Genomic DNA, 24,850 nt, shown 5'->3' on the forward strand with positions numbered 1-24,850 from the left:
CTGTGAGTGTCTTCAGGAATTCCAAACATCCTTCCCACCTGAATGGTTAACACTAGAGCCACCCCTTCCTGAGTCCCGTGTCACCCCTTCCCCTGTGAAAATGTGAGCTGGCCAGAGCCAGCTTACAATCCAGGCTTTATCAGTGAAATTAGCAACAGTAGAGAAATGATAGAAGGGTAGGGGAGTCTGACCAAGGGAGTACGCTATGCAGGGTAGGAGTACCTCCAAACAGGGAGCTCAAAAATGCCAAAGAGGACCTATGCCCACCATGGCTTTAACATTTTATTCAATCCATGGATGATGCTCACAGCCCACTGGCTCAGTTTATGATGGATGAAGGGAAGAGGAATAAGTAGAGGAGTGTTTGGTTTCCCTGGGGGAAATCTGAGCACTCCAGCCTAATGAAGGAAATGGAAGTCAAGCAAAGAACCCTATCTCTACAGTCCTGACAATTCTGAGTTCTAGGAAGAAGGTCCCTTCCAGGCTTAAGGACCAAAAACAAATCCTACTTTATGTAGAGAGAATAGGCACATTTTAAATCTGGCTGATGTGTTCATGGGTTTTGCAAAAGACCAGTTAGATCAGTGGTTCCCCAAATGAGGTCACCAGACCAGCAGCCTCTGTACTACATAGGGCCTTGGATGATCTACATGTTGAAGGCATTTCCCAGACCTACTGAATTAATGGCTCTGGGGTGATGCCCAGAAATCTATATGTTAAATACTCTACGCACTCCACCTCAGGTGATTCTGATACACATTCAAGTTACAGAACCACTGAGTTCTATCAGGGACTTTCCAGTCTAGCTGCACATTAGAATTACTTAGGTTAGAAACTGGCTTGCAAATTTTCCAGCATCCAGGCCTTGCTCCATTTAGAGTTTCTGTGGCAGCCAGGGTTTTACTGAGTGAGGAGGATGAGAAACTGTATCACTGTGGAAGGTAAATGGTACCCAAATCTTTCCCAGATGCCCATAGGGACCTATCCATGGTTCTTACAGTTCTAGCAGAGGAAGGAGAGGGAGGAAAGCTAGACCTGTGTTGTCATGGCCGATCCTAACTCTCCACAGGTCTCCCAGATCCAGTGTCTCCACTGTGAAGATTTCAATGCTGTCCCTCTCAAATTTGTCGGTGTTGGTCTTTGAGGACTTCAGGAGGGTTATTCCTGCCAATAAGATGATTCCAGAATAACTTGACAGCCTTGAGACCATTCTAATCTGGTTGGACCTAACCCTCCTTGTCCCATCTCATAAAGACAAGCTTGCTAAATTTCTATCAAATCCAGACTATGCAATTATCATCCATTGGGCACCTCTGTATGTTAGGCCTGTTGTGTGTGTGTGTGTGTGTGTGTGTGTGTGTGTGTGTGTGTGTATGTTTCTTTTGCTGATCTTAAAGAAATAACCTTCCACATGAGGTAAGCCTTTTCATGTCTAGTTTATATCTAAATAAAGATCTTATCTATAGCAATCTTGGAAGGAGTGGTGAGGCTCCTAGTCAATACCTGCTCTTTCTACACCCTTCACAATTCTCCACATGAAGAGGGAATTCAAGGATGAAACTACTCTGGCCACACTCACTAGGAAAAACAGGGACCTCCTGAGGAAATAGGGAATATGAGAATTCTCTGGAGACTTATCTGGACAGAGAAAGATGATGTCAATTGCCTCCCACAAGCCCACTCTCACATAGAATCTTCCCAGGACTCAAGCGCTGGCGATAGTCTGAAATCTGAGGTGGTCCCAGACTCAGAGATATCCCCTCCTTTTCAGCCTACACATGGAGAAAAATCTTTTGATAGTGACAGCCTACTTGTAGATTGACTTTAGTGCACGAACTCAGGAAGACATTGGTATAATGCTTGGCCCTCTCTCTTACCATCTAGTGGTTTTAGACAAATCACTTGGTGTTGCTGAGATTTGGTTTCCCAAAACATGAAGAAGAGGTGATTTTGGTGTCTTCTCTGTGGGATTATTGTGCATACTTAATAAGATGATGGCTGCTAAGTGCTCAAGAATGTGTGCAACACAGAGAAAATCTAAAGCAAATAACTGCAGCTGTTAGGGCTCATCAACTCCTTTGCCATGGTTTGGGAACCACCATTGTGACCTAATTGTCTAATTATACATTATTTGCTTTATGTACTCTATCAAATAATAATGATTACTGTCTATCGAGTATAACATTGATTTGAATATTTTACATGCTCAATTTCATTAAGTCTATAAAAACTCTATGAGACTAGTTTTATCTTTTCAAATATTCTGAATGAAGTTGCAAAAAGGCCATGCATCTTGCTCATAGTACATTTGCTCATGATGGGGTGGAAGTTTGAGCCAATCACTGAAGCCCCAGAACCAGTATCTCCACTAGCACTAGAATATAGTAGGATACAAGCAGCTCATAGTGAAGAATCAGGACCATTCACTCTCTAGGGGCCTGGACTCACAGGGTAGCACACTAATGAGTGATGACTGCTTGAGAAACTGACCCCTGCAAAACTCAGGCAGACTGGCATGAGTGGATGGCCATCACAACATTAAACACTACCTTCTTGAAGTTCCTGTGCAGAAGCTCTGAACTAACTCTAGGACTCCTTGCACATCTCACAGCGGGAAGACCTCAGGGTCTCCAAGCTGAGCCTCACTGAAATTGGAGACACCTACTTTTAGAAGGTGTTAGGGGGAGTTAGGATTAGGGTTTCACTGCTACTAGAACAATAGGAGAAAGCTGGTCAACAGCAAAGCAGATTTTGTAGGAAAAAACAGACCTGGTGGGATCAAGGGCTGTAATCAGTTGGGAGATGAAGGCCTGACCAGGGTTTCCTAGGAAACTTCTGGCTCATGCTCCAGGGGAGGAATATGGGGGACGCTTGGCCCTGCATACTTTCTCACCGGTGTCATCTTGTGTGCCAAAGAGTGTGATGAAGACGTTGGCATCTGTGCCTGCATTCTTCTTGTCCCCAGTCTTTATGGTCACTGAGAATGTAGTTGATTTATCTGGCAGGAGAAAAGCATAGAGAAGTGAGCTGAAGATGACTCTGGGGTTCCATGAAGGGAACAGTCTTCCTGTATTTACCCTTCTGTCTTCATTGCTCCAGCTCTTCCAATCCTAAAGCTGTGAGCCTCACATTCAACAGTCAACATGCATCTACAGTCATGGAAGCCCTTTCAACAAACGGCTTTCCTTGTGGTACGTGTTGTTCTGCAGTTGCCTTTCATTGAAAATTTTCAGATGGTAGAGATAATGTTCCCTGTCTCCACTAACATAGGAAAATTCTCCATCAACAGGGGTGACAAGATGGTTAGGGGAGACAATGAGTGGCAACAGTAGTCAGAGGTTCATAACCAGCTGACTTTTGTGACCCTCCTCCAGGCTGGGAAGCATTTCAGGGAAGAGAGCTCAAGCACCACAGGGCTTTGGAAGGCTGCCTAAGGCACAAATGCATCAGGAGACTAAATGTGATTGGAGGGAGGAAGATGATGCAGGGGCAGGAAGCTCAATAATTCCTTTCCTGACAATATCTCCATTCACAACCATGGGCTTTATACCAAACCTTGTGCTACACACATAGGAACATATATCCCCACCTCAGCCTCCCTATGGTTTTTTTTTTTTAATTTTCTTTGCAGAAATAGGGTTTGAACTCAGTATCCTACGCTTGTTAGGCAGATCCACAACACTTTTTTGCTTTATTTTGTGCATAGGGTCTTAAGATTTTGCCGAGCTTGCCTCAAGTTGCAATCCCCCTACTTTTCTCCCTACCTGAGTCGTAGGAGTTACATGTGTGAACCACCATTCCTGGCCCCTGACCTACTCAACTTTGCCATAGAGGAATAAGAGGGCAGGATATCTTGATTGTCAGAAGAGGACGTATCCAGAGCCTGGAATAAGGAAAGGCAGATGGAAGACCCAAAGAGGAAGAAGAGAGAGGAAGGATGCCGAAAGGAGAAAATCAGCTCTAGGCTAGAAAACCTTTTTGTTCCAGCGCCATGTTGTCCAGGGGGTTATTGTCACCATGCCCCCCACCCTCGTCATCCTCACTGGGCAGCACATAGGACTCGTCCACTGGCAACAACTCTCTGGATAGCTGGCCATCATCCTCCTCCACTGCCAGCCAGCGTTGGCATGGGAAGTAGTACCTGTGGAGGGGAAAGGAAGGTTGGCAATGTTCTCTTGGAAAAGTCTCATGAAAGAGAAGTCTCAGGCTGAGAATGAGGGGCCCTTTATCAAGCCCAGACTCTCCCTATCTGCCCCTGACAACATCACCCTCCCATCCTACCCACACTGAGAATTAGCCATGAGTCACTTGTCTAGAGTAGAGAACAAACATGGAGACATTGTCTCCAAATACCTCATTAAAGATAGCTGTGTTACATGCCTGGAGCATAGAAACTCTCAGTCAGGGTTATATTGGGTGGATCTTGGAGAAGAACTTCCTTTCTGGAATCAATTTATGAGTCAGAAGTACTTTAACAGAGAGTGTTGTGCATAGAGATGCTTCATACGCATGTGCTGGGTTCATGATTAAAGGAACCAGTTCTGCTTTTAGATCATACACTGTGTGGTTAAGGAGCAGGCAGAGATGGGTGGGCCATCTAGGGAAGGGTGGTAAAAGTCACACTTCTCCAAGAAGAGGCAGGACCCATTGGTGATGGAAAGGACTGGACAGAAGGAAGGTAGACTAGGATGAGGGAGGGAGTAGAGTGGGTAACCACGGCCTTGTCCTTGTAACCAGATCATCTGGGGCTATAAATCCCAGCTTTCCTGCTGAAATAAGGATACTGGGTCTAACTAATGCCATGTTGGCAACATGGTGAATGATAAGGAATTTACAAAACCTCTTGGAGTTGGAGTCCTAACTCCAGGAGATGAGTATGCTTGAATTCCTAGAGAGAGGAGTGGGGACTTGGACAATAGGTTGCTGAACCTACCAGACCTGTACCATGAACGCTCAAGACTCTGAACTCTTGAACTCCCTGTGACACTGCCCCCTGACCATGACCCTCTTTAGGCCCCAATCATCTCTGCCACCATTTTGAGCCATGCCTCATGTCTCTGACTCTTCGCAGGTCACCATGGTGTTCCTCTTCAGCTCTCCATTAGAATTGATCTGATTTGTTGGGACTGCTTTTCTGCTCTTCCTTTGCTACCCTCATGGCTCAGTTTCCAAACTGCAAGTTTTGGGGGGACACATATCTGCCTGCAGTTGCTGGCTTTCTAATAAAGACTCCTGATTCCACTTCTCAAAGTGTGGCTTCTCCGTATCTCGTGATTGAATTCTCATTTAACACTACTATTCATTGTGTGATCTTGAGCAAGTCCCTTTACCTCTCTGTGCTAGGGTTGCCAGATTTAGCCTTTGAGGACTCTCAGTAATATTTGCCTTTTGGACAAGTGATAACTCTTGTTTTCATGTATATCTCATCCAATAGTTGGGACATACCTGTATGGTGAGAAGAAGGTTCTTGGTAAGAATTTGTAATGCTATTATGGTTGTGGATATTATTTCCCTCCTTTTCTTTCTCCTCAGCCAGGCCTGGACTTTCCAGATGTTGTAGGCTGGGCATCTCCCCTCTAGCTCCCAAGCTCCAAGAATCACCCCTCATTGCATTCCATTTGAGCCTTTTCCCCCCTTTGCCCTGATAGATAAAGACCCACTGGGGACTAGTCTAAGGATGGGCAGTGTGCTCTGAGGCTCTGGCCTCCAGCTAGGCCCCCATTTTCCTAAGGTATTCAGTACCACTTGAAGGGCTGACCCCTGCTTTATTTCCCCAGGGCAAGCAAGGCACATGCTCATATGCTTGAGCACAGGCAGGTCATTCCAACCTGGGCTTAGCTGTAAGTTCCTTCACCCCAGGTAGAGCATTCCACTCTGGGCCTGGCCAAAGGTGCTTGCTCTTGGTCCCCAAGAGACCATAACCTGTTTTTTTATTTCTGCTTCCTTGTTGAGACCCCCATAAGCTCGGCCCCAAATCCATCCCCCACACACACCCTGGATTCCCGCAGGAAGCTTGCTGGCCCTTGCTGCTGTGTCTCAACACAGTTGTACCCTGTTGAGACTGAGTTGACTTTTCCTTTCTCCTCCATTTTCCTAACACCACTGACACCGGCATGTTCACAAGTAGAGTCCATGAGCAAGAGCTCAGTAGGTGGGCTCAGATAAGTAGGAAGGGGCAGTTTTATATTGATGGACATAGACTAAAAGGCAGGAGGAGCTCAACCTAGGGTACTATGAGTGAAAGGACCGTTAAATCAGTGTTTGCACGTAAAAATGAATACTGTTCTACTTCTCAGCTTTTAAATGGATGAATGGGAAAGTTAAAGTTTCATTCAACCAAATAATAACTTCTGAATAATGGGCTGTAGCTCTAAATTATGGGAGAGAGAAGAGATAAAAGAGGGTGGAGTCAAGGTGAGGCAGAGACAATGAGAAAGGGCTGGAGAGGGGGCGGTGAACTAGGGAGAGAGGGAATAAAGTCAGAAAAACAGAAAGGAAAGGCACAAAGCCTCCCATTCCCATCCCTCGAACACAGGCAGGGGAGCCTGCTGGCTTTGGTGGAGCACAAGTTCCATTCTCCCAGAGACACCAGCAGAAGGACTTCGAGGCTCCCCGTCACGCTCACAGCTGCAATACCAGAGGATAGACAGACAGAAGCTTGGCCTCCTTCTTCTCATTGCCAACAAACACATGTGGAAGTTAGTGGAGATGGGCCACTGTATTCCACCAATCCTGCTCAAGCAGGTCTCTGGGAACATGGGCGTGAGCAAGCAGGAGTGTTTTGAGAAAGGCATGCTAAGTATGCTCAGGGCATACCACAATGCTTAGAGTAGGGCAAGGGGAAGAAAGTAGATGGTCCAGAGTGAGCTGGAGGTTTATTCAAGGTTTGAGTCAGAGTTTGGGACCATGAATAAAAACCTCACTTCAAAGTAAAACATTGAATGAGGAGATTGCATAGTTGAGTGTTGTAAGTGTAAATGATTTCATATGGAATTTCCCACGTTGGGGTATAAGCTAAAAGCAAGAAAACGTCAAATATAAATAAACTGACGATGTCAATAATGACAAGAACATAGTGCTCTGCCAGGCTCTCTTCTGGGTACTGGGGAGCCACAGCAGTAACACAGAAAGAAAGTTATTACTCAAAATGCCATTTTCAGGGAGATAATAAAGGCTAAATACACCAGTTTATTATAGGTCAGATTACCCAGGAAAAAAGAAGCAGAGAAGGGAAGAAAAAAGGGAGAGGGGCATGCTATGCCTCACTCAGAAAGTAACATCTGAGCAGGACTGCCTAAGAAAGGTGAATGAGCTAACGGGGGAAGGACAGACAGGGAGAGGGACAGCCAATGCAAAGGCCTGGGGGGGGGGGACCATATCTATTGGGTTTAAAGGGAAGCAAGGAATAAGTGCGGTGGGAGGTAGACAGCAACCAAGACAAAGAGATAGAAGTGGGGACAGGGCAGACCTTTCAGGCCAGGCAGATCTCTGGACATATGTCTTGGAATTGGCAGGTTTGTAAGCAGAAGCGTAACATGATCCTGACCCCCTGGCTGCTTTAGACACTAGGAGGACCTGAGTTGTAGAGTGGTAAGGATGGTGTAAGCATGAGAGGCAGGGAAGATTTGAGGATGTTCAGATCCCAGGGAGGTTGTTGACTTGGTCTAAAGCAGGTAAGGGATGATGTCCGTGTTCTCCAAGACTCCTGCCTGCAGAGCTTTGGTTCCTGAGCAATAAAGGCCAGAGAGCCCAGAGAGCCCAGAGTACTGCAGAGACAGTCTCTCTCCAAAAGACAGGAGATTTGCAGTAGAAAATCTTCTAGTCTTCTGTGATTGAATATCTTTCTCTCAAAGTAAGCTTGGCTCGGAGTCCCTTGGCGTGAAGGTTACTGAAGCTGACTTGGCAAAGAGCCTTACTGGAGAAGTTTTCGTTTTGTTTTGTTTATTTTCTTCACTAACCAAGTCTAAACCAGTGAAACCTACAGAAAAGAATAAGGCAGAGGAAGAGGGGAGGAAGAAAGAAAGAGCAGGGTAAAAAAAGGAAAGAGGGAAAGGGGGGGAAAGAAGAGTAATGAGAAGATTTCATTCACAAGAGCAATAAAAATATAATAAAAACTTAACCAGAATGTGTAGCAGTTAGATGTAGAAAATTATAAGGGATTACCAAGATATAGAAAGGAACAGCTGGGTAAGAGGAAAAGACTACCTAAGAGGTAGCACTTAACATTCTAAATATGTAGACCTTCATACATATATTTAATGGCAGAACAATCTACATTCCAACGGATTTTTTTTTTGTTTCTTTTCTCCTTTTCTTTTTCTTTTCTTTCAAATCACTTAATGTCTTGATTTGAAAAAGGTAAGAACAGCTAATATTTTTAAAGAATAAGGAAAGAGGACACGTGCTGACAGATATTCAACTAGATTACAAAGCTACAATAATTTTTAAATTGTTGGGCTGGACCAGAATGTCAAATCAATGGCAGAGAATAACTAGCACTGACCGAGCTGGAAGGGGAAGCGGGATGTTCTCAGTTTGTTTCTAACCTTGCATTTCAACAGCACTTTATATTTTTCAAGTCCCAAAGCCTTAGGTTCTCAGAACAGTTTGAGAAGTAATCAGGGCTGGCATCATGACATGCATTTATCAGGAGAGGAAATAATGCCAGGCCTCAGTGGCTCACGCCTGTAATCCTAGCTACCCAGGAGGCTGAGATCTAAGGATCTCAGGTGAAAGCCAGCCCAGGTAGGAAAGTCAGCGAGACTCTTATCTCCAATTAACCACCCAAAAGGTTGGAAGTGAAAGCATGGCTCAAGTGGTAGGGTGCTGGCTTTAAGCACGAAAGCTTGGGGAAAGCGCCCAGGCCAGACTCTGGTTCCCAGTCATGTGCCAACCACAATAATCTCATGGGTACCCATGACCCTGGACCATCTGTAAGCTATGCTTGTGTCCCTTTGGAATATTGGGACAAGGTGGGGAGAGAGATGGGGTAAGGCTGTCACCACTTAACACCAAGGACCCAACAAAAAGCCATACTCCAAGAGACAGGCCTCAGGCCAATAAGTGGATTTAATTTGACAAATACTCATTTATTGAGTGCTCACAGAATCTCAGGTACTGGCAGGCCCTCAGGCACCCTGAAGCCCTCCTAAGGGGTGGCATACTATTCTCTGCTCACTCTACTCCCCCTGGAGGGGATTCCTTCCTCTCAATTACTGCCAGCCTTTCCTGCACAAGAGGCAATGTGGCCTGAGGGTGGGAAACACACCAGATTTCATACTGATGGTCCTGCTCTGGCATTAATTGGGAAGGATCCCACATCTGCTTCTTGGCCTACTTTAAGTGGTGAATGTAAGTGTCTGACAGGAACCAATTTGACCTACCACCTGTTGGTATGCATTCTACCAGCCAAACATAGGTTTTGTATTTAATATATATATATATGTTTATATTTATAATATATATTAATACTTATAAATATATCTGCACTTATTTCTTGGTCTTTTGAGGTAGAGTCTCCCTAAGTAGTCCAGGCTGGCCTCAATTCATGAATCTCAGCTTCCTAAGCAGGCGGGGTCACCATGCCTCGCTTGATTTTACATTTTCAAGTGGTTGGGGGAGGAGAAAGCCTATAGAAGAACAATATTTTGTGGTATGTGAAGGTTGTATGAAATTTAAAATTTAGTGCCCCATAAATAAAGTTCATTGGAACAAAGCTGTGCTTTTCCATGCCAGCTGCTTTTATTATTGCTATTATAAAGGTAACAAGGGGTTACAGTTACATTAGTGCTCTTTATTTTTTTGTACCAGTAGTGAATCTTGAACTCAGGACCTACGTGCTGTCTCATAGCTCTTTTTCACTAAAAATCAGCACTCTATCACTTGAAAGTTACAACTGTACTTCTGGCTTTTTGGTAGCTAACTGGAGATAAGGGTTTCACTGACTTTCCTGCCTGGACTGATTTTGAAGCATCAACCTTAAAGCTCAGCCTCCTGAATAGCGAGAATTACAGACATGAGCCACTGAGGGTGCCCAGCTCCAGCTGCTGCTTCTTTCTTTCTGGTTTTGGAGCTTGAACTCAGGGCTTGGGCACTGTCCCTGAACTTCTTTGTGCTCAAAGCCAGTGCTCTACTACTTGAGCCATAGGGCCACCTCTGGCTTTTTCTTAAAGGTTTATTGGAGATAAGAGTCTCATGGGTTTTTCTGCCCGGGCTGGCTTAGAACCATCATCCTTAGATCTCAGCCTCCTGAGTAGCTAGGATTGCAGGTGTGAGCCACTGGCACCTAGCTTCCAGCTGCTTTTGTGCATCACCAGCAGAGTGGATTCTGAGGAGAAACCAGCAAAACTGGAAATATTCTCTACATGGTCTTTACAGAAACCATTGTTAATCACTGGTCCTTCAATGATAAAACCAGGTGCTAGTAGTTGACTTCTTTTTGATGAAGAGTCTTCTGGGTGGACAGGGAACACTGGGCCACTGGAATCTGATAGGAACTAAAAAAAATCTAACCATCGGAATTGATGGGCAAGCATTACTTGCGTAGGTATTCTCCCAAACTCTTATCTGGCAGAGCAAGGGGCCTGTCTAATGAGAAGGAAAGGAGAAAGGCAATGCCCACTGGCTTGTTACCTATATGAAATCCACACTGCTAGCAATGGCAGGTCACAGCTAACCCAATTTCACTTCAGACATCACTCAACCCACCCCAGACCCCTCGCCAAGACCCTCTTAGTGTCAGGTATGGTCTCTTTCCCTCTTCTCTAGCCTTACTCACGTGATCTCATTGTTCATATCAGTGATGTCTATTCTGTCCAGAAACCAGCCTGGTCTGCTGCCTGTGTTGTCATGGCGAATCCGAATCTTGGTCAGAGCCCCTAGGTCAATGGCATAGATGGTGAAGGTGTCTGTCTAGGAAGGGTGAAAGTAGCAGTCAGTGGGGGCTGAGAACTACCATCTCCTCCCCCATCTGTCAGCTCTACTCTCCTAAGAAGCTGAGTCTCCAGAGGTGGACCATAACACCCAAAGCAACCAGGATGGGGATGATGGAAGATGCAGCTCCTTAGTCTAGCATTTGTTCCATATTGTGTGTGTGTGTGTGTGTGTGTGTGTGTGTGTGTGTGTGTGTGTGTGTTTAAACCTGCTCTTGCCAGGGGATATTCTCACTCTTGTTATATCAGGAAGGTGGAAGGAGAAGAAAGGTGATGGTAACATTGAGAAGGAAGCAGAGGAGAAGACAGATTGTCTAGATGCCCACATTTGCAGGGAATGTCTCTCTGTTTGCAGGGAATGTCTCTCTGTGCACTCACACCCTGGGCTTGTGTGTGTCCAAACACAAGTTTTGTTTTGTTTTGTTTAAGTTAAGCACCTGCTAGCCAGTCCTGTAGAAATCCAAAGTGATCCACAGAAACAGAAATCTTGAACTTGCTCCCTCTTTGGTTGGGAAGATGGAACTACATATATGTCTATGAGACTCAAACGCATGGAGGAAGTAGATAATACTGGGATTCCATAAGGGAAGGGAATCTTCCTGCTACACTTTTTTTTTTCTTAACTCTTTATTTGGAAAACTGTTTCAAATCTTCAGAAAACTTACAGAAATAGTACAAACGCAAGTCTGCACACTTTCACTTAAATTCTGCACTTAGGTGCATTATTTCCTGAATTATTCTCTTTCTCTGTCTTGCTCACTCTCCTTCCCTCTTGCTACTTTGTACTGAATCCATTGCAAGTAAATGCCAGATACTACGCTCTTTCATCTTTAAATACTTCCGCATGAATTCTCCAAGACAAGAACATTCCATATAATTGTAGTGCAATGATCCAATTAGGAAACAACACAATAGTCATGGGTTGATTAATGATGGGGACACATTCCGAGAAATTTGTAATCGTCATCATGTGAACACCACAGAGTATAATTGCACAAACTAAGATGGCTATGACATCACTAGGTGAAATCATCTTAGGAGACCATCACCATATATGCCATTTGTCATTGGCTATGAGATGTCCTTACATAGCAGATGACTATTATTGCTTTAACATTATCTTTTTGCTTGGTGAGGCTGGGATTTGAACTTAAGGCCTCATTCCATGACTACACTATTTTCCAATTTGCAAACCATAGTCAAATTTCATCAATTTGTAAATATAATAGCTATAGTCATTCAAAGAGAGCACTTAAACTCAGAAACAAGCCCAGATCATCAAGTTGTAGAAAGGAGTACTGAAAGGAAATGCTAGGAAAGAAATCAAGCAATGAGCCTGAAAGTATTTTAATGGATTTTGCTTATTATTTTCCTTCTTTGGTTATTGAGGGAACCCAGTTTGGGGGTGAGGCAGAAATGGAAAGGGAAGAGGGAGCAAGGGTTTCTGTAAAATTTCCAAGAATAAAAATGACAGCTTAATTTTTTTTCATGCTTTTCCTTCTAACTCTGGAAGTGTCTGAGTACCTCAGGAAACAGTAAAAGCTTCTGGGCCTGACTTTCAAGGTCATGACCAAACCCAGTCCTCTGCAAAGCATTGGTTTTGCACAAAGTCATCCATTGCTGGAAAGCACCAGCCACAGCTCAGCTAGGAGATGCTCAGTGCTCAGGCTGGACTTCCACTTTCTCACCTCTACCTCATTGTTCATACACTCATCCTGTCTTTTGTCATTGTCCTGTGTATATCCACCCAATTCCCATCTACCAGGTTCAGTCACTCCTTCCCACCAAGTCTTCCCCAACGTGTCAACTTATAGTGAGCTATTTCTCCACAAACTCCTGCCCAGTCCACTGAACACCTGATATTCTTCCCTGGCTGTTTCTGAGGGTCACCTTTGGGCTCCACATGCAGGAACACATCTAGACTTTTTTTGTCCTTCATCTAAAGCACTGGTGATTACAGAAGAGGTTCTGTCATCAAACTTGAACAGACTGAATGAAGCAGATACGCTGTTGGGTAGGATTATGATGGGAACCACTACACTCCATGTGTGAGTTACATCCACCCACCCACACAAGGGTCCAGAAAGCCCTCACTTTACCTGCCCCTGTTCAAACTTGTTGGACTTGTCTGACTTCTTCAGAGACCGCTCTCCAGTGTCCCCATACTCCTCACCATAGATGGTCAGGTAGACGTTAGCATCAGTGCCCGCCTTAGGCACATTCCCTGTGATCACCTGGACTTCATAAGTATTAGCTGGAGACACAAAGAAGCGCAACATTGAGGACACCTGAGCTCAGAGGTGGACCTGGGCCCAGCCTCACAGATCCAGGTAGATTCTGTGAGCAAGAAGAACCTACAGGTAGGTTCATACCAACCTGGCACAGACCCTTCTTCCACCCATGACTTACCTTCACCCTAAAATGAAGAGCAGAGGTGAACTTCATCAATCTCCCCCACCTCTACTCCCCACATTTGATTATACTGAGCACCACCCAAAGCCATTGTTTCCTCCTGAGAGCCTTGGGACAAGGGCACTGCTTGGCCCAAACAGAATGGTCAGTAGTGATTTTCCAGATGCAGATTAGGAGAGCTATTTAGGAACCATGATGGGTTCCAGCCTATTTGCCTCCATACAAGAGAGACAGTCATCCCTCCCACTCCCAAGCCCCTCTTCAGGCTTACGCTCAGGACCCGACTGGCCTGTTGGCACCAACTCCACGACAAGTTCATCATCCTCCTTGCCTCGGGCCAGCCAACGATGGGCTTCGAACTTGTGCTGTTCAATTACTGCCTGCATCCCAGGCCCATATTCCTCCTCCTCCTCCTCCTCTTCTGACTCCTCCTCCTCCTCCTCTTCAGAGGAAGATTCCTCTGATGAAGACTCCTCCTCCTCCCCACTCTCTTCCTCCTCATCGCTGCCTTTCTTTTTCTTCTTTTTCTTCCTCTGTAGCTTGGCCTTCAGACGTTCCTTCTTGAGCAGCTGCCGCAGCTTGTCTTTCTCTTTCTTCTTCCTGGCCTCCTCCTCAGGTGTGAGGTCCTCTTCCCGTACCACCAGGTGCCGCAGCCACACTGTGTCCACGAACCAGCTGGGCCCGAAGCCCTCACCAGTGTGCCCCAGCCGGATCTTGTAGATCTCACCCACATCTGCTGCTTCCAGCTGTGCAAAGGGCAGGGCAGTGGCTGGGGTGGTCCCCAGCATGCTCCCTGCCTTCCCTGTGGAGCCAGGAACTGGCCAAGGTGCTGAACTGCAGCTGGAGAAGCCAGGCACCCACATTCATAAACATCTAAGATTCTCCCTCTCCCACCATACCCAGACTGGTTCCTCCTGCCTGACTCCAACCTGCCACACTTATTCCATCCTACACTCTGTTGTAGCCACCCTGGTCCCCCTAGTTCTTTCTATCAAACACACACACACACACACACACACACACACACACACACACACACACACACACACAAACACTTCTACTAGTCCTATTTCCATCTTCGCTAATGCTGTTCTTGTGTCTAGTCTGCCTTTATTTCCACCTTTCTCCTAACTGAAGTCTAATCACTGTGCTTTATTATTTTTTTCTTTTAAAAAAATCTTTGTACCTTTCTGTGTTTGCTTTCAGTATTATATTCAGAATTACGTAGATAGAGCTTTTGTAGTAAGCTTTAAAAAAAAAAAAAAAAAGAACTATTTTTCCGTAAACAAAAATCTTACCCAGGTCTAAGGCCCAGGTCCCTCCCTCCCAAGCACACAGCCTGCTTGTGTTTTCCTGCATTCTGAGAGCTCAGAGATTGCCCAGGGCTCTGGCCCTGGCATGGGTACCATCTTTGTGCTCTGGAGTTGTGAATTGCTTAAGGGCAGAGACCTTCCTTTTGTGTTTCTCTCCACTGGGAATGGTGGACACAGATTTGATGGACAGGTAGAGGGATTCCTCAGCCTCAGATGGCATTATCAGTCTGTCCTGAGCCTCATATTATCAGGAAGGTCCTGCAATAGAGCTAAGGACTGGTCTCTGCAGACCTTGTAATGAGGCTCACACAGCATCCCTGATATTCAGTCTTCTCATGGACACCTTAATGCTGGTGAATATCTGTTGTGGCCTTTGGCCCTTTATGAAATCCAGTTTCACCAGTTTGAGTGCCAGGGGAAACTGAGGCTTAGGCAATCGCATAGTTACTTAGATATCCCACAATTTGATTACAGGTCTAGATGAAAACACAGGTCTCCTGATCAAGATGCTCTCTTCATAAATCCACAATATGGTCGAACTACCTTTGTGAGAAAATTGGCAGTCAAGATGGAGCCAGAGGTAAGGGGAAGAAGAATTCATCCTTCTCAGCTACTTAAGAGGGTATTGGTGCTGGGTCTGAACTCATGTCTTCAACTTATTCACTCTCCTCTCCCACACTTCTCATTCTGGTCCTAGCATCCCTGTGACCACTCTAACCCAAGCAGATCTGCTTGTCACCTTCAATCTGCCTGTTGGCTGAGTTTGTGTCCATCGCATCCTCCACCTGGCCTTTAGAAAATGCACCACTCCATCACCTATCCATCAGTGTCTCAGTTTCCCAGGGGCATTCCCTGACATTGACTCTTTTGATGGTTACAGGGACCATGTTACCAGCCAGGCAAAAGCTGAGGCTCAGAGAGTTCAGAGCCTCATCTGTAGTCAATGAGGGCATTTAACTCATTGAGCACCTTGCATCTCCAATATTCTAGAGTGGCCTTGGCCTTCTTCTTTGGGCACTCGAGAAGGAATTTTTTTTACTTGTGGCACATGAATATATAGAGCATGCTTCCTGTACTCATACATCTGCAGGTGTACATGTGCATTTACACACATATTCTCATGTCCAACACAAAATATTCATGTATCCTCCCACATCCCTGTGAACAACATGTTCACAGGGAAAAATCCTCTTCTCTAGGTTTGCAAAAATGGAAGAAAAGAGAACTGGGACATTTAGAACACAGCACGAAGCTCCAGCATGCCTCAAAGCCTTGCCTAAGAAGCATGACCCTGTCTCCAAGCTTGGGAGTGAGAGGCCCCATATAGGAGTACAAGAGATACTTGGCCCTAGTACCACCTTGGTCAAGTGAGAACTACCCACTCTAGTGGTTCTCAGAATCAGCAGTGTGCTTGATTACTGGTAGAACTTTTTAAAAGAAAGACATCCCACCCTGAAGACATTGGTCTAGGGTGTAGATTAGATTTTTATAAAGATCCCCAGTGATTTGAACATGAGGCAGAGATGAAAACCTTTGGTCTAGCCCTATCCTTTCCTTTTAGGCCAAGTCTGAGGAGAGGAGTTACTTTTCAACTCCACAGAGTAGAACTCAGCCAAGCATCCAGGTCTCTCTCTAAGTTCAAAACGATACACCTTATTTAGCTGCTCCCAAAAAGATTCCCCCCCGCTCCAGGATGCCAAGGGAACCCTGGCCCAACCTGTCCTCCAGGTGGCATCTCCCACACAGCTGGAGGGAGGTAGCCTATTCTTGAGTAGCCATTGGCTGAGAAAATACAATCATACAAGGCACCACCTTGGGTCCACTGCACTTCTGCTGGCACCCAACTGTCTCCGCACCCCATACCTGGAATATGTCCTTGGATGCCCGATCAAAGACTCTGGAACGGCTGGAGAGGAAGAGTACTTCAGTCTTGCCTTCCTCGCCATAGATCTGCATGAAGACTCGAGCAGTGGTGCCGGCCCCACCTATATCCCCAGTCCAAATCTCAACCTCGTAGTGAACCACTGGGCAGGCACACAGGGAGAAATGGGACACTGAGTAATAATAACAATGAACAATAAAATAAGCATTCTCAAACCTGTGCTACATGCCTGGTACCTCGCAGGCACCATTTTATCCAACCTTCTCCCAATACCATAAATAAGTGCCATCATTCCCATGTCATAACAGGACAATGGAGGAACTGAGCAAGTGGTGAATGGGAAGTCTAAGCCATCAGACTCCAGTGCCCAGTAACTCGTGTCCTCCAGTATCAAGAATGAAGAAGATGCACTATGTCAGTTGGTGCTCCCTGCTGTCTTCCTCCTTATTAGGAATAACCCTTGCAAAACTCATGTTGAAATTTAGTTTCCACTGTAAGAAATGAGGCCTTAAAAAGTTGATTAGGCTATGAGGGCTCCATCCTTTCTTATCTTTATACCTCTCCTATTTTTTGATGTAGCAAAAGGCTCTAACCTGATGCTAGCACTTTGATATTGGACCTTTTGACCTCCAGAACTGTGAGCCAAGCACTTTGATATTGGACCTTTTGACCTCCAGAACTGTGAGCCAAGAAATTTCTGTTCCTTGTATACTATCCAATCTATAGCAGTTAAAGGGGGTAATCAACCAACCAAACAAACAAACAAAAAGAGCTAAGACAGACACTATAGGGAAGAAGGTAGCAAAAGACAGGTTTGCTTCTTTGCCATCTTTTCAGTAAAGGACAAGGGGTTGGAATGGCAGTACTCATTTAAATATAAATACCTTCAGAGCACACCAACACATGCATTACACTTGAAGGACTACTTATCAAGATGTTAGAGGCCAAACATGAGTTACAGGTATTGTCCAGTAGAGGGCACTTCTCAAGGAAGTACAAAGCGTCTCACAGAAGAACTATGGCATCTGTCTACATGACTGTTAAAACACTTTCCCTCTTGGCAAAGCTATAAGATAATACTATGGTTTCTTTTCATACGAGGATCCCCTATTCTCATAGCAATGTGAGAAATCGAGGACTGAAAATGAGAGGACTGGTTGACAACCTGAAGATACTGAACTACAAATACTAGGCTCAGTTAAGAGCAAAGCTGGAATAGTATATGGATGACAGTGGGTGATCCTGACTGCTGTCAGTCCCCAGCACAAAAGGTGGCCATGATTCTATAAAATGAGGAAGGGGAATAAGGAATCTTTGGAAAACATGAATGAGTTACTGGGAACTGAAATATGGCAGCCTAAAGTCAATAGCAAGGGAAAAGTCAAGAATATGCCCTAAAAGCAGAAAGAAAATTTCCCCAAGATTAAAAGACCAATGAGGAGCAGGCATGATGGCACACATCAGCTGCTCAAGAGGCAGAATTAGAAGGATTGTGGTCAAGGCTGGAGTGGGGAAAATTACAAGACCTTATCTGACAAGGGGGGAACCAATGCAGCAGCCACATTCACAAGACAATACTGTGGAAATGATCTGTACAACTTGGCGGAGGGGGGAGGAAGTAGGAGACAAATAAGGGAAGGGGTAACAAGTTTGACAAGAAATGTACTTATTGCCTTACTTATGTAACTGTAATCCCTCTGTACATCACCTTGACAATAAAAAAGCATCAATAAATTTCAGTAATATATGGTTTAGAAGAAAAAAAGACCCTATCTGAAAAATGAACTAACAAAAAATAAAGACTGAAAATATGTAATTCAAGTGATAGAGCACTTACCTAGCAAGCACAGGTTCAAACTCTAGTCCTGCAAGACAGAAGAGACTGAGGAAAAGAGAAAGAGAAAGAAAGAAGAAAGAAGAAGTAGGAGGAGAAGAAAGAGAAGGAAGAGGAGAAGGAGGAAAAGGAGGAGAGAAGAAGTAAGAGAAGGAGGAAGAGGAGGAGGAGGAAAACCAAAAAACCAGAAATGCTTCTAAACTGAAGGAGACCATGAGTTTCCAGGACAATGAATGGAAGTAAAATCCCAAAAGGCATCACAAAATTTCAGAGTTTTAGGGAAAAAGATGGGCTCTAGCAAGCTTTTAGGGAAAAAAAAGATGAAAAGCAGAATGGCATTGAACTACTCTACTGCAACTTGGGAGCTATAAAACTTATTCTCTAAAATCATTCTTTTCTAAATTCTAATGAAAGTGAGAGTTCAGAATCTGATAGCAATCCAAACGATGAGTTGATTGTGAGATTTAATGAAAGAAAGTTGTAGATTACCAGGTCCTGGTCCTGTCAATGTACTTTCACAGGAGTCTGATAGTAAGGCTCTGACTGGCTAACGTGAGGGATAAACCAAAAAAAGAAAGCCACAGGGTCCAATAAGTGAGACAAAAGAAAGGAAAAAAAAATTAAAGATGACAAGTATAGCAGCTGCATAAAAGCCTAAAGCAGGAGGGCAGAGGGCTCCAAAGGGATATCTTGAAGGGAAAAGGGGGAAGGTAAACATCAGGATGACCACTGAGTTAGAACATATGGGAAGAACTTTTATTCCTTTAGAGTTTTCTCAAGATAAGATTGAACCATGTACTAAATTGTATCAACCTCTCTTCAATTCTTTCCTCCAGCACCTCAGACTATAACTACATTTAGAGATGGGATTATAAAGAGATGATTGGGTTTAAATACAGTTTTTAGGGTTGGCTCTCATCCAATGTGACTCCTTTAAGAAGAGGAAATTCGGACCCACAGAGAGACATCAGGAGTGTGTGCTTGTGAGAAGAGCATAACACGGCAAAGAGATGAACATCTGCATCTCAGGAGAGCTTTGTTGTGATCATAGCCATAGCTGACTAACAGACAATGATGAGTATGGAGAAATGTAAGGATGAACTTCTTCCCAGCTCTATAAAGAAACAAAACTGTATAAAAATGACATGTAAATATCATGCAGCAGGTGACTGAGCAGTGAATAATTTTACAGAGGCTCAAGAATGTAAAGACCGAACTCTGATCTAATTATACTGAAGACTGGAAAGAGGAATGTGTATATGTACACATATGTGTGTGTATTAAATAAGCTAAATCCTTTTTCTTATAAGAGGAATTCAATAGATAATGTCTAATGCTGAAAGATCAACAAATGGAGAAGTTTATTATTAAAGAGTGCTGAGGAGAAATTTCAGAGGAATGAGCTAAAGTAATTAAAGTCATTTTTCTTTGAATAATAAGGGGAATTGGATGAGGGAAAAGAAAGGGAATGAAATGGCTTTATTATTATTATTATTTTGTTGGTTGAGGTCTTGAACTCAGGGCCTCGGACTGTCCCTGAGCTCTTTTGTTCAGGGCTAGTGCTCTACCACTTTAGCCACAGCTCCACTTCTAGTTTTTACATGGTTAATTGGAGATAAGAGTCTCACCAGGACTTTTGTGCTCAGGCTGGCTTTGAATCACGATCCTCAGATCTCAGCCTCCTAAATAGCTAGCATTATGAGCATGGCCACCGGTACCTAGCTCTTTCCATCATTAACTACTGCTTATTTATGCTCTTGACTAATGCTTGAGTCACTCAAAGGACTTCTGGTGGGATAGGAAGATGAAATGCACCTAGGAAAAGATTTGAAGGGTCCTGGCCAGAGAGGGGGGAGGTTGGCCTAGGGTTCTTGTCGGTAAGATTACCGTGGAAAGAGCAGTGAGCAGCCACTCTCAGGATAGATGTTGACACACAGAAGTGAGGCAGGGACATTTCCCTGCCGGGTTGTCGGCCCACTGACTTTCCCATCCTCTAAGCCAAAACTCTCTAGCCCACCATGGTCTCTGGCACATATCATATGCCATAGATCACAGGGGGAAGGGGCAGATCCCACTCATTCTTAGCATCTCAGAAAAATAAGCTCCTTCACCACACCAGCCCTGCACACTGCCTCCGTTTCTTCTGGGCTCTTCTTTGGCATCAGCTTTTGTGTCTCTCTGGTGGAACATGTAGCCCATGAGGGCAAAGTTTGCTCTATTTGACTCGCAGCTGCCTCCCCGGAGCCCAGAGCAGAACTGGCACAGGCGAAGCTCACGAATACCTTACCAAATAAATGAATGAATTCTTAGCCAGCTTTCCAGGGGAGACATGGACAGTAACACAAACTCCTCTCCACGAGTTTAGAATGCACATTTCTTAATAATAATATTTTCTGCCTTTATTCCAAGATATTCCATCCTCTGAGTCCTCAGTTTCCCCATCTGTAAAATGAACCCCCATGGCCTCCAGAACCATGGTGCCAGAGGCACTTAAAAACCCCCATTATCAACCCCCAGGACCCCTCTCTCCCCGTATCTAGAGACAAGACCCGGTTACCCCATGGTCCCTCCTCCTTCCCCCACAGGCAAATAATGCTGAAGGTCCCATCCTCCATACATTTCTGGATCTCGACGACCTCACTCGGGTACAGCTCTACCTCCAGACGCCCGTCAGCCTTGTTCTTGTCCAGCCAGCGGTTGGCAGGAAAGGTGTACTGCTTGCCTTGGCGAGGCACTCGGACCTGGACACTGCCCAGGAACCAACTTGCATGCATGCCTGTGCTATCATGCCCAATCACCAGCCGGTTGATCTGGAAGGAAACCCAGATGTGTTCATCTGACTGTCATTGCTGTGACAAAATACCGGACACAAGCAACTTACGAACTGGAAAGGATTTACTTTAGCTAAGTTTCAGAGCTTGCAAATCTATCTATCTATCTTAGGGAGAGTGTGATGAAGCCGAGTTGTTGGATTTGGTGGACATAAAGGTAGAGGGAATTCAGGACAAGTTACAGCCTCCAAGGACCTGTCCCTAGTGACCTAGCTCCTCCTTACAGGGCCACTACCCATAATGTCATCATATGATGAATCCATCAGGCTTGCTTCAGATAGAACCCTTAGGATCTAGTCACTTTCTAAAAGTTCATGAGCTAGAAACCAAGCCTGCAATGTGTAAGTCTGCAGAGGGTACTTTCACATTCAGACGATCACTTCCAGTCAGTGTATGCAAGGCTCAGAAGCTTCCAAGCCCCTCTTCCATCTTCCCTAGCACCAGCGCAAACAGCTCCTTTCAACCAGGGCCTCCAGTTCCCCTACAACAGGGAGGCTTGACAAGAGACACTAGGCCACAGGCTTGCCATGGTCACCTGGACGACCTCTCACATGGTGTTCCTCTCCTGCCTGGACCCTCCGTCCCCTCCTTCTTGTCTCCTGAACAAGCACATGCAGAGCAGATGTGGTGTGAGCTTTCAACACTCCATTCAGTACTTAAAAATGCTGCACAGGAAATCAGATACTCCCTTGTCTGCCATCGCCCTCTAATAGCTGTGTTATTGATTTGGCTTTGTTTTAAACAGTACACTGGTATGTTTGGTCTTTTTTTCTTTTTCTTTTTGGTCATGGGGCTTGAACTCACAGCCTGGGCACTGTCCCTGAGCTCTTTTGCTGAAGACTAGTGCTCTATCACTTTGAGTTACAACACCACTTCTGGTTTTTCTGGTGGTTAATGAAAGATCTGAGTCTCCACAGATATTCCTGGTTGGACTGGCTTTGAACCGCAATCTTTAGATCTCAGCTTCCTGAGTAGCTAAGATTATAGGCATGAGCTACCAGTGCCTGGCTAATGTGCATTTCTTCTTTGACATTCCCATTATGCAGGTGAAAGAATATGCAGACAACTTCTCAGGGCTTTGTGTTCTGTGACCAGAGCTCCTTGAGGGTAGGGACTGGCTATGATCAGAGCATATGGGTGTTATTAACATATCTAGTGCTAATAAGAATTGCATTAAATGGAGTAAGCTAGACCCAGAGAAACATAGATTCCATGGTTTCCCTAGGCTAGAATGTGCTTATAAATCTACTGGGTGTGTTTAACTGAAGTGTAACAGATTCTATGGAAAATGCAAAGAGTATAATGCAAAGAGTAGGGATGGGCCAACGGGACAGAGGTAGAAGAATGAAGGAGGTAAATGCAGGCACGAATTCACTGGATATACACAGAATTGAGAAAGATTGAGAAATGGGTTGCAGGGGGGGTGAAGATGTTGAAGTAATGGCTCAGACCAAGATTTATAATACACACAAACCATTCTGTTACATAGCAAAAAATCAATCTGTAACCTAAAATTAAGATAACTGAGGGAAAGGATGGGTTGAGGGAGGGGTGGTGAGAATGTTGAAAGAGGTGACACCGATCAAGATGCACTGTATTTATAAACTGCTTTGGTAAATGGCAACTCCTTTGTACAACTAATTAAAGATAATAAGAATACTTTTTAACAAAGGCATTGCATTAGTATCCCCTCCCCTGCTGTGAAGGAGGAAATGTATGTAGGTCAATTAGCTTGCACATGGCAAGTAAGCAGAAATGCTGGACCCCAGATCTGGCAGTTGTCATGGGACTCAGCCCCACGCTGCTGGCCACACTGCTCACAAAGCGGGTTTCAACAGCATGTGGAAGGCTCAGAGGGCTCATCACCCCCACTCTCCTCTTCTCAGACATGGTCTCACTGATGTGGTGCATGCTATCAGTAAAGAGAACAGCATTTTCACTGCAATTATTGACTCAGCTTAAAATATAAATACATTTTGATCAAGGAAAAGCTTGATTAAAGTTCATTAGCTTCAAGGCATTAAGTGAGAGACACGAGATTGTTCCCCAGAGTGTACGCTGATGGGAGGAGGGAGGACCTGTGTACTTGAGATAGGGTGAGACCCACAGACAGGAAGGGGACGAGGAAGAAGAGGTTACAGGCAGACAGAGGCTTGTTACAACCACACTTCCCACCATGGGACTCCTGAGAGCGGCAGGCGTAATACATATCACAGCATGATATGTGGGCTCTGGCCCAGGTTTCTCCAGGTGAGGTCGAGAAAGAGTCTCTAGAATTGATGCCCCTGTGGACAAATGGATCAAGAGAATGTGATATGTGTGTGTGTGTATGTGTGTGTGTGTGTATGTATACATATATATATATATATATATATATATATATAATAGAATTCTACTCAGCCATCAGAAGGAATGACATTGTGCCTTTTGTAAGGAAATAGAAAGACTTGGAAAAAGTCATATTAAGCCAGCCCCAGAAAATCATAGGCTGCATGGTTTTCCTAATTTGTAGTAGCTAGAAAGTGCTTGTGAATCTAAACACACTGGATGGTTAAATAAATACACTGGGATATGATAAATTATGCAGGTCTCTAGGCATTCACACACAGTGAGATCAAAGGAGGATTTTCTCAGGAACGGAACACAAAGGCATGATACCTGTATGTATCTGACTATATAAAATAATATTCATCAAAATGAACCCCAGAAAATGGAAACAAGAGTTTTTTCCCTTTGTTGCTGTTTTTTGTTTGCTTTTCCTTTTGTCTTGTTCGTTCGTTTATCTGTTTGGAGAAGGCAAAGGAGAGGCAAAGAAATGGAGAGAGAAAAGGTAAACAAATACAGCAGCAGTACTCAGTAGACACTATGTTGAAGATGAACTATACAACTTGTATGTGGGAATGGGAGGAAAAAACTGGAAGAGAGTGAGGGAAGGGGTAATGTTATTCAAAGAGAAATGCACTAGCATAACCCCTCTGTACATCACCTTATAATAACAATAAGAACGCATGAATACAAAAAGTAAAATAAAACCTGAACAACAACATCTAGTAAAAAGAAAGTCTCAACTTGACTAAACCCTACTGAGGCTCCTGAGATCTTTCATAACTAGGTATCTACCTGGCCTACAAAGATTTGAACAAAATATTAACAATTTACAACAGCTCAAGGCCACATCCCTAAGATCTGAAACCCCTTTACTTGAGAAAACTCAAGGCTGTTAGAATTAAACCCGGGGAAAGAGGTATTCAGTCCCCAGGCTCTAGGATAAGAGCTTAACTCTGATGGCATCAATGAGCAAACACTGGTGCATTTTACATGGTCCAATGGCCTTGTTCACCCATCTTCTATTCCCTCACTCTTTCTCTCTAAAACCTCTATTAAAATGAAAGGTGAGCTTCATTAGTGCTGGCTTTTTTCTTACATTGCAGTAGTGTATTACTGATGAATCTGCCTTGCCACTCTAGTGGTTAGCTTTGTTCATCTTTATGAAGTGAGCACACTGCTTACAGCCAGGCCTCCTCAGGAACCTTGAAAGATGGAGACTTTCAGGTCCCATCCCTTAGTGCCCCATCTCTTAGCAGTAGTCCAGAAACAATTCAAATGAACACTCAAGTATGGAAGTGAAAATATTTTCAGCTTTTTTT

General features: G+C 44.4%; 1 protein-coding gene across 3 annotated transcripts in view; it reads right to left on the minus strand.

Annotated features, from left to right (window-relative positions):
- Window positions 1-24,850, minus strand: part of Loxhd1 (lipoxygenase homology PLAT domains 1) — a 136,992-nt gene that overhangs the window by 44,173 nt on the left and 67,969 nt on the right. For 2 of the 3 annotated variants that reach the window (XM_042675215.1, XM_042675214.1), the window contains exons 17-24: window positions 20,990-21,182; window positions 16,520-16,680; window positions 13,615-14,089; window positions 13,031-13,185; window positions 10,778-10,911; window positions 3,975-4,141; window positions 2,894-2,998; window positions 1,036-1,164 (exon numbers count right to left, since the gene is read on the minus strand). In XM_042675215.1, coding sequence (XP_042531149.1) covers window positions 1,036-1,164; window positions 2,894-2,998; window positions 3,975-4,141; window positions 10,778-10,911; window positions 13,031-13,185; window positions 13,615-14,089; window positions 16,520-16,680; window positions 20,990-21,182 — 1,519 coding nt within the window. The remainder of the gene's footprint in view (window positions 1-1,035; window positions 1,165-2,893; window positions 2,999-3,974; window positions 4,142-10,777; window positions 10,912-13,030; window positions 13,186-13,614; window positions 14,090-16,519; window positions 16,681-20,989; window positions 21,183-24,850) is intronic. The other variant, XM_042675216.1, reaches the window with a different exon arrangement.

Source organism: Dipodomys spectabilis, unplaced genomic scaffold (genome assembly GCF_019054845.1).
Source record: "Dipodomys spectabilis isolate Male_0828 unplaced genomic scaffold, ASM1905484v1 ptg000024l, whole genome shotgun sequence".
NCBI lineage: Eukaryota > Metazoa > Chordata > Mammalia > Rodentia > Heteromyidae > Dipodomys > Dipodomys spectabilis.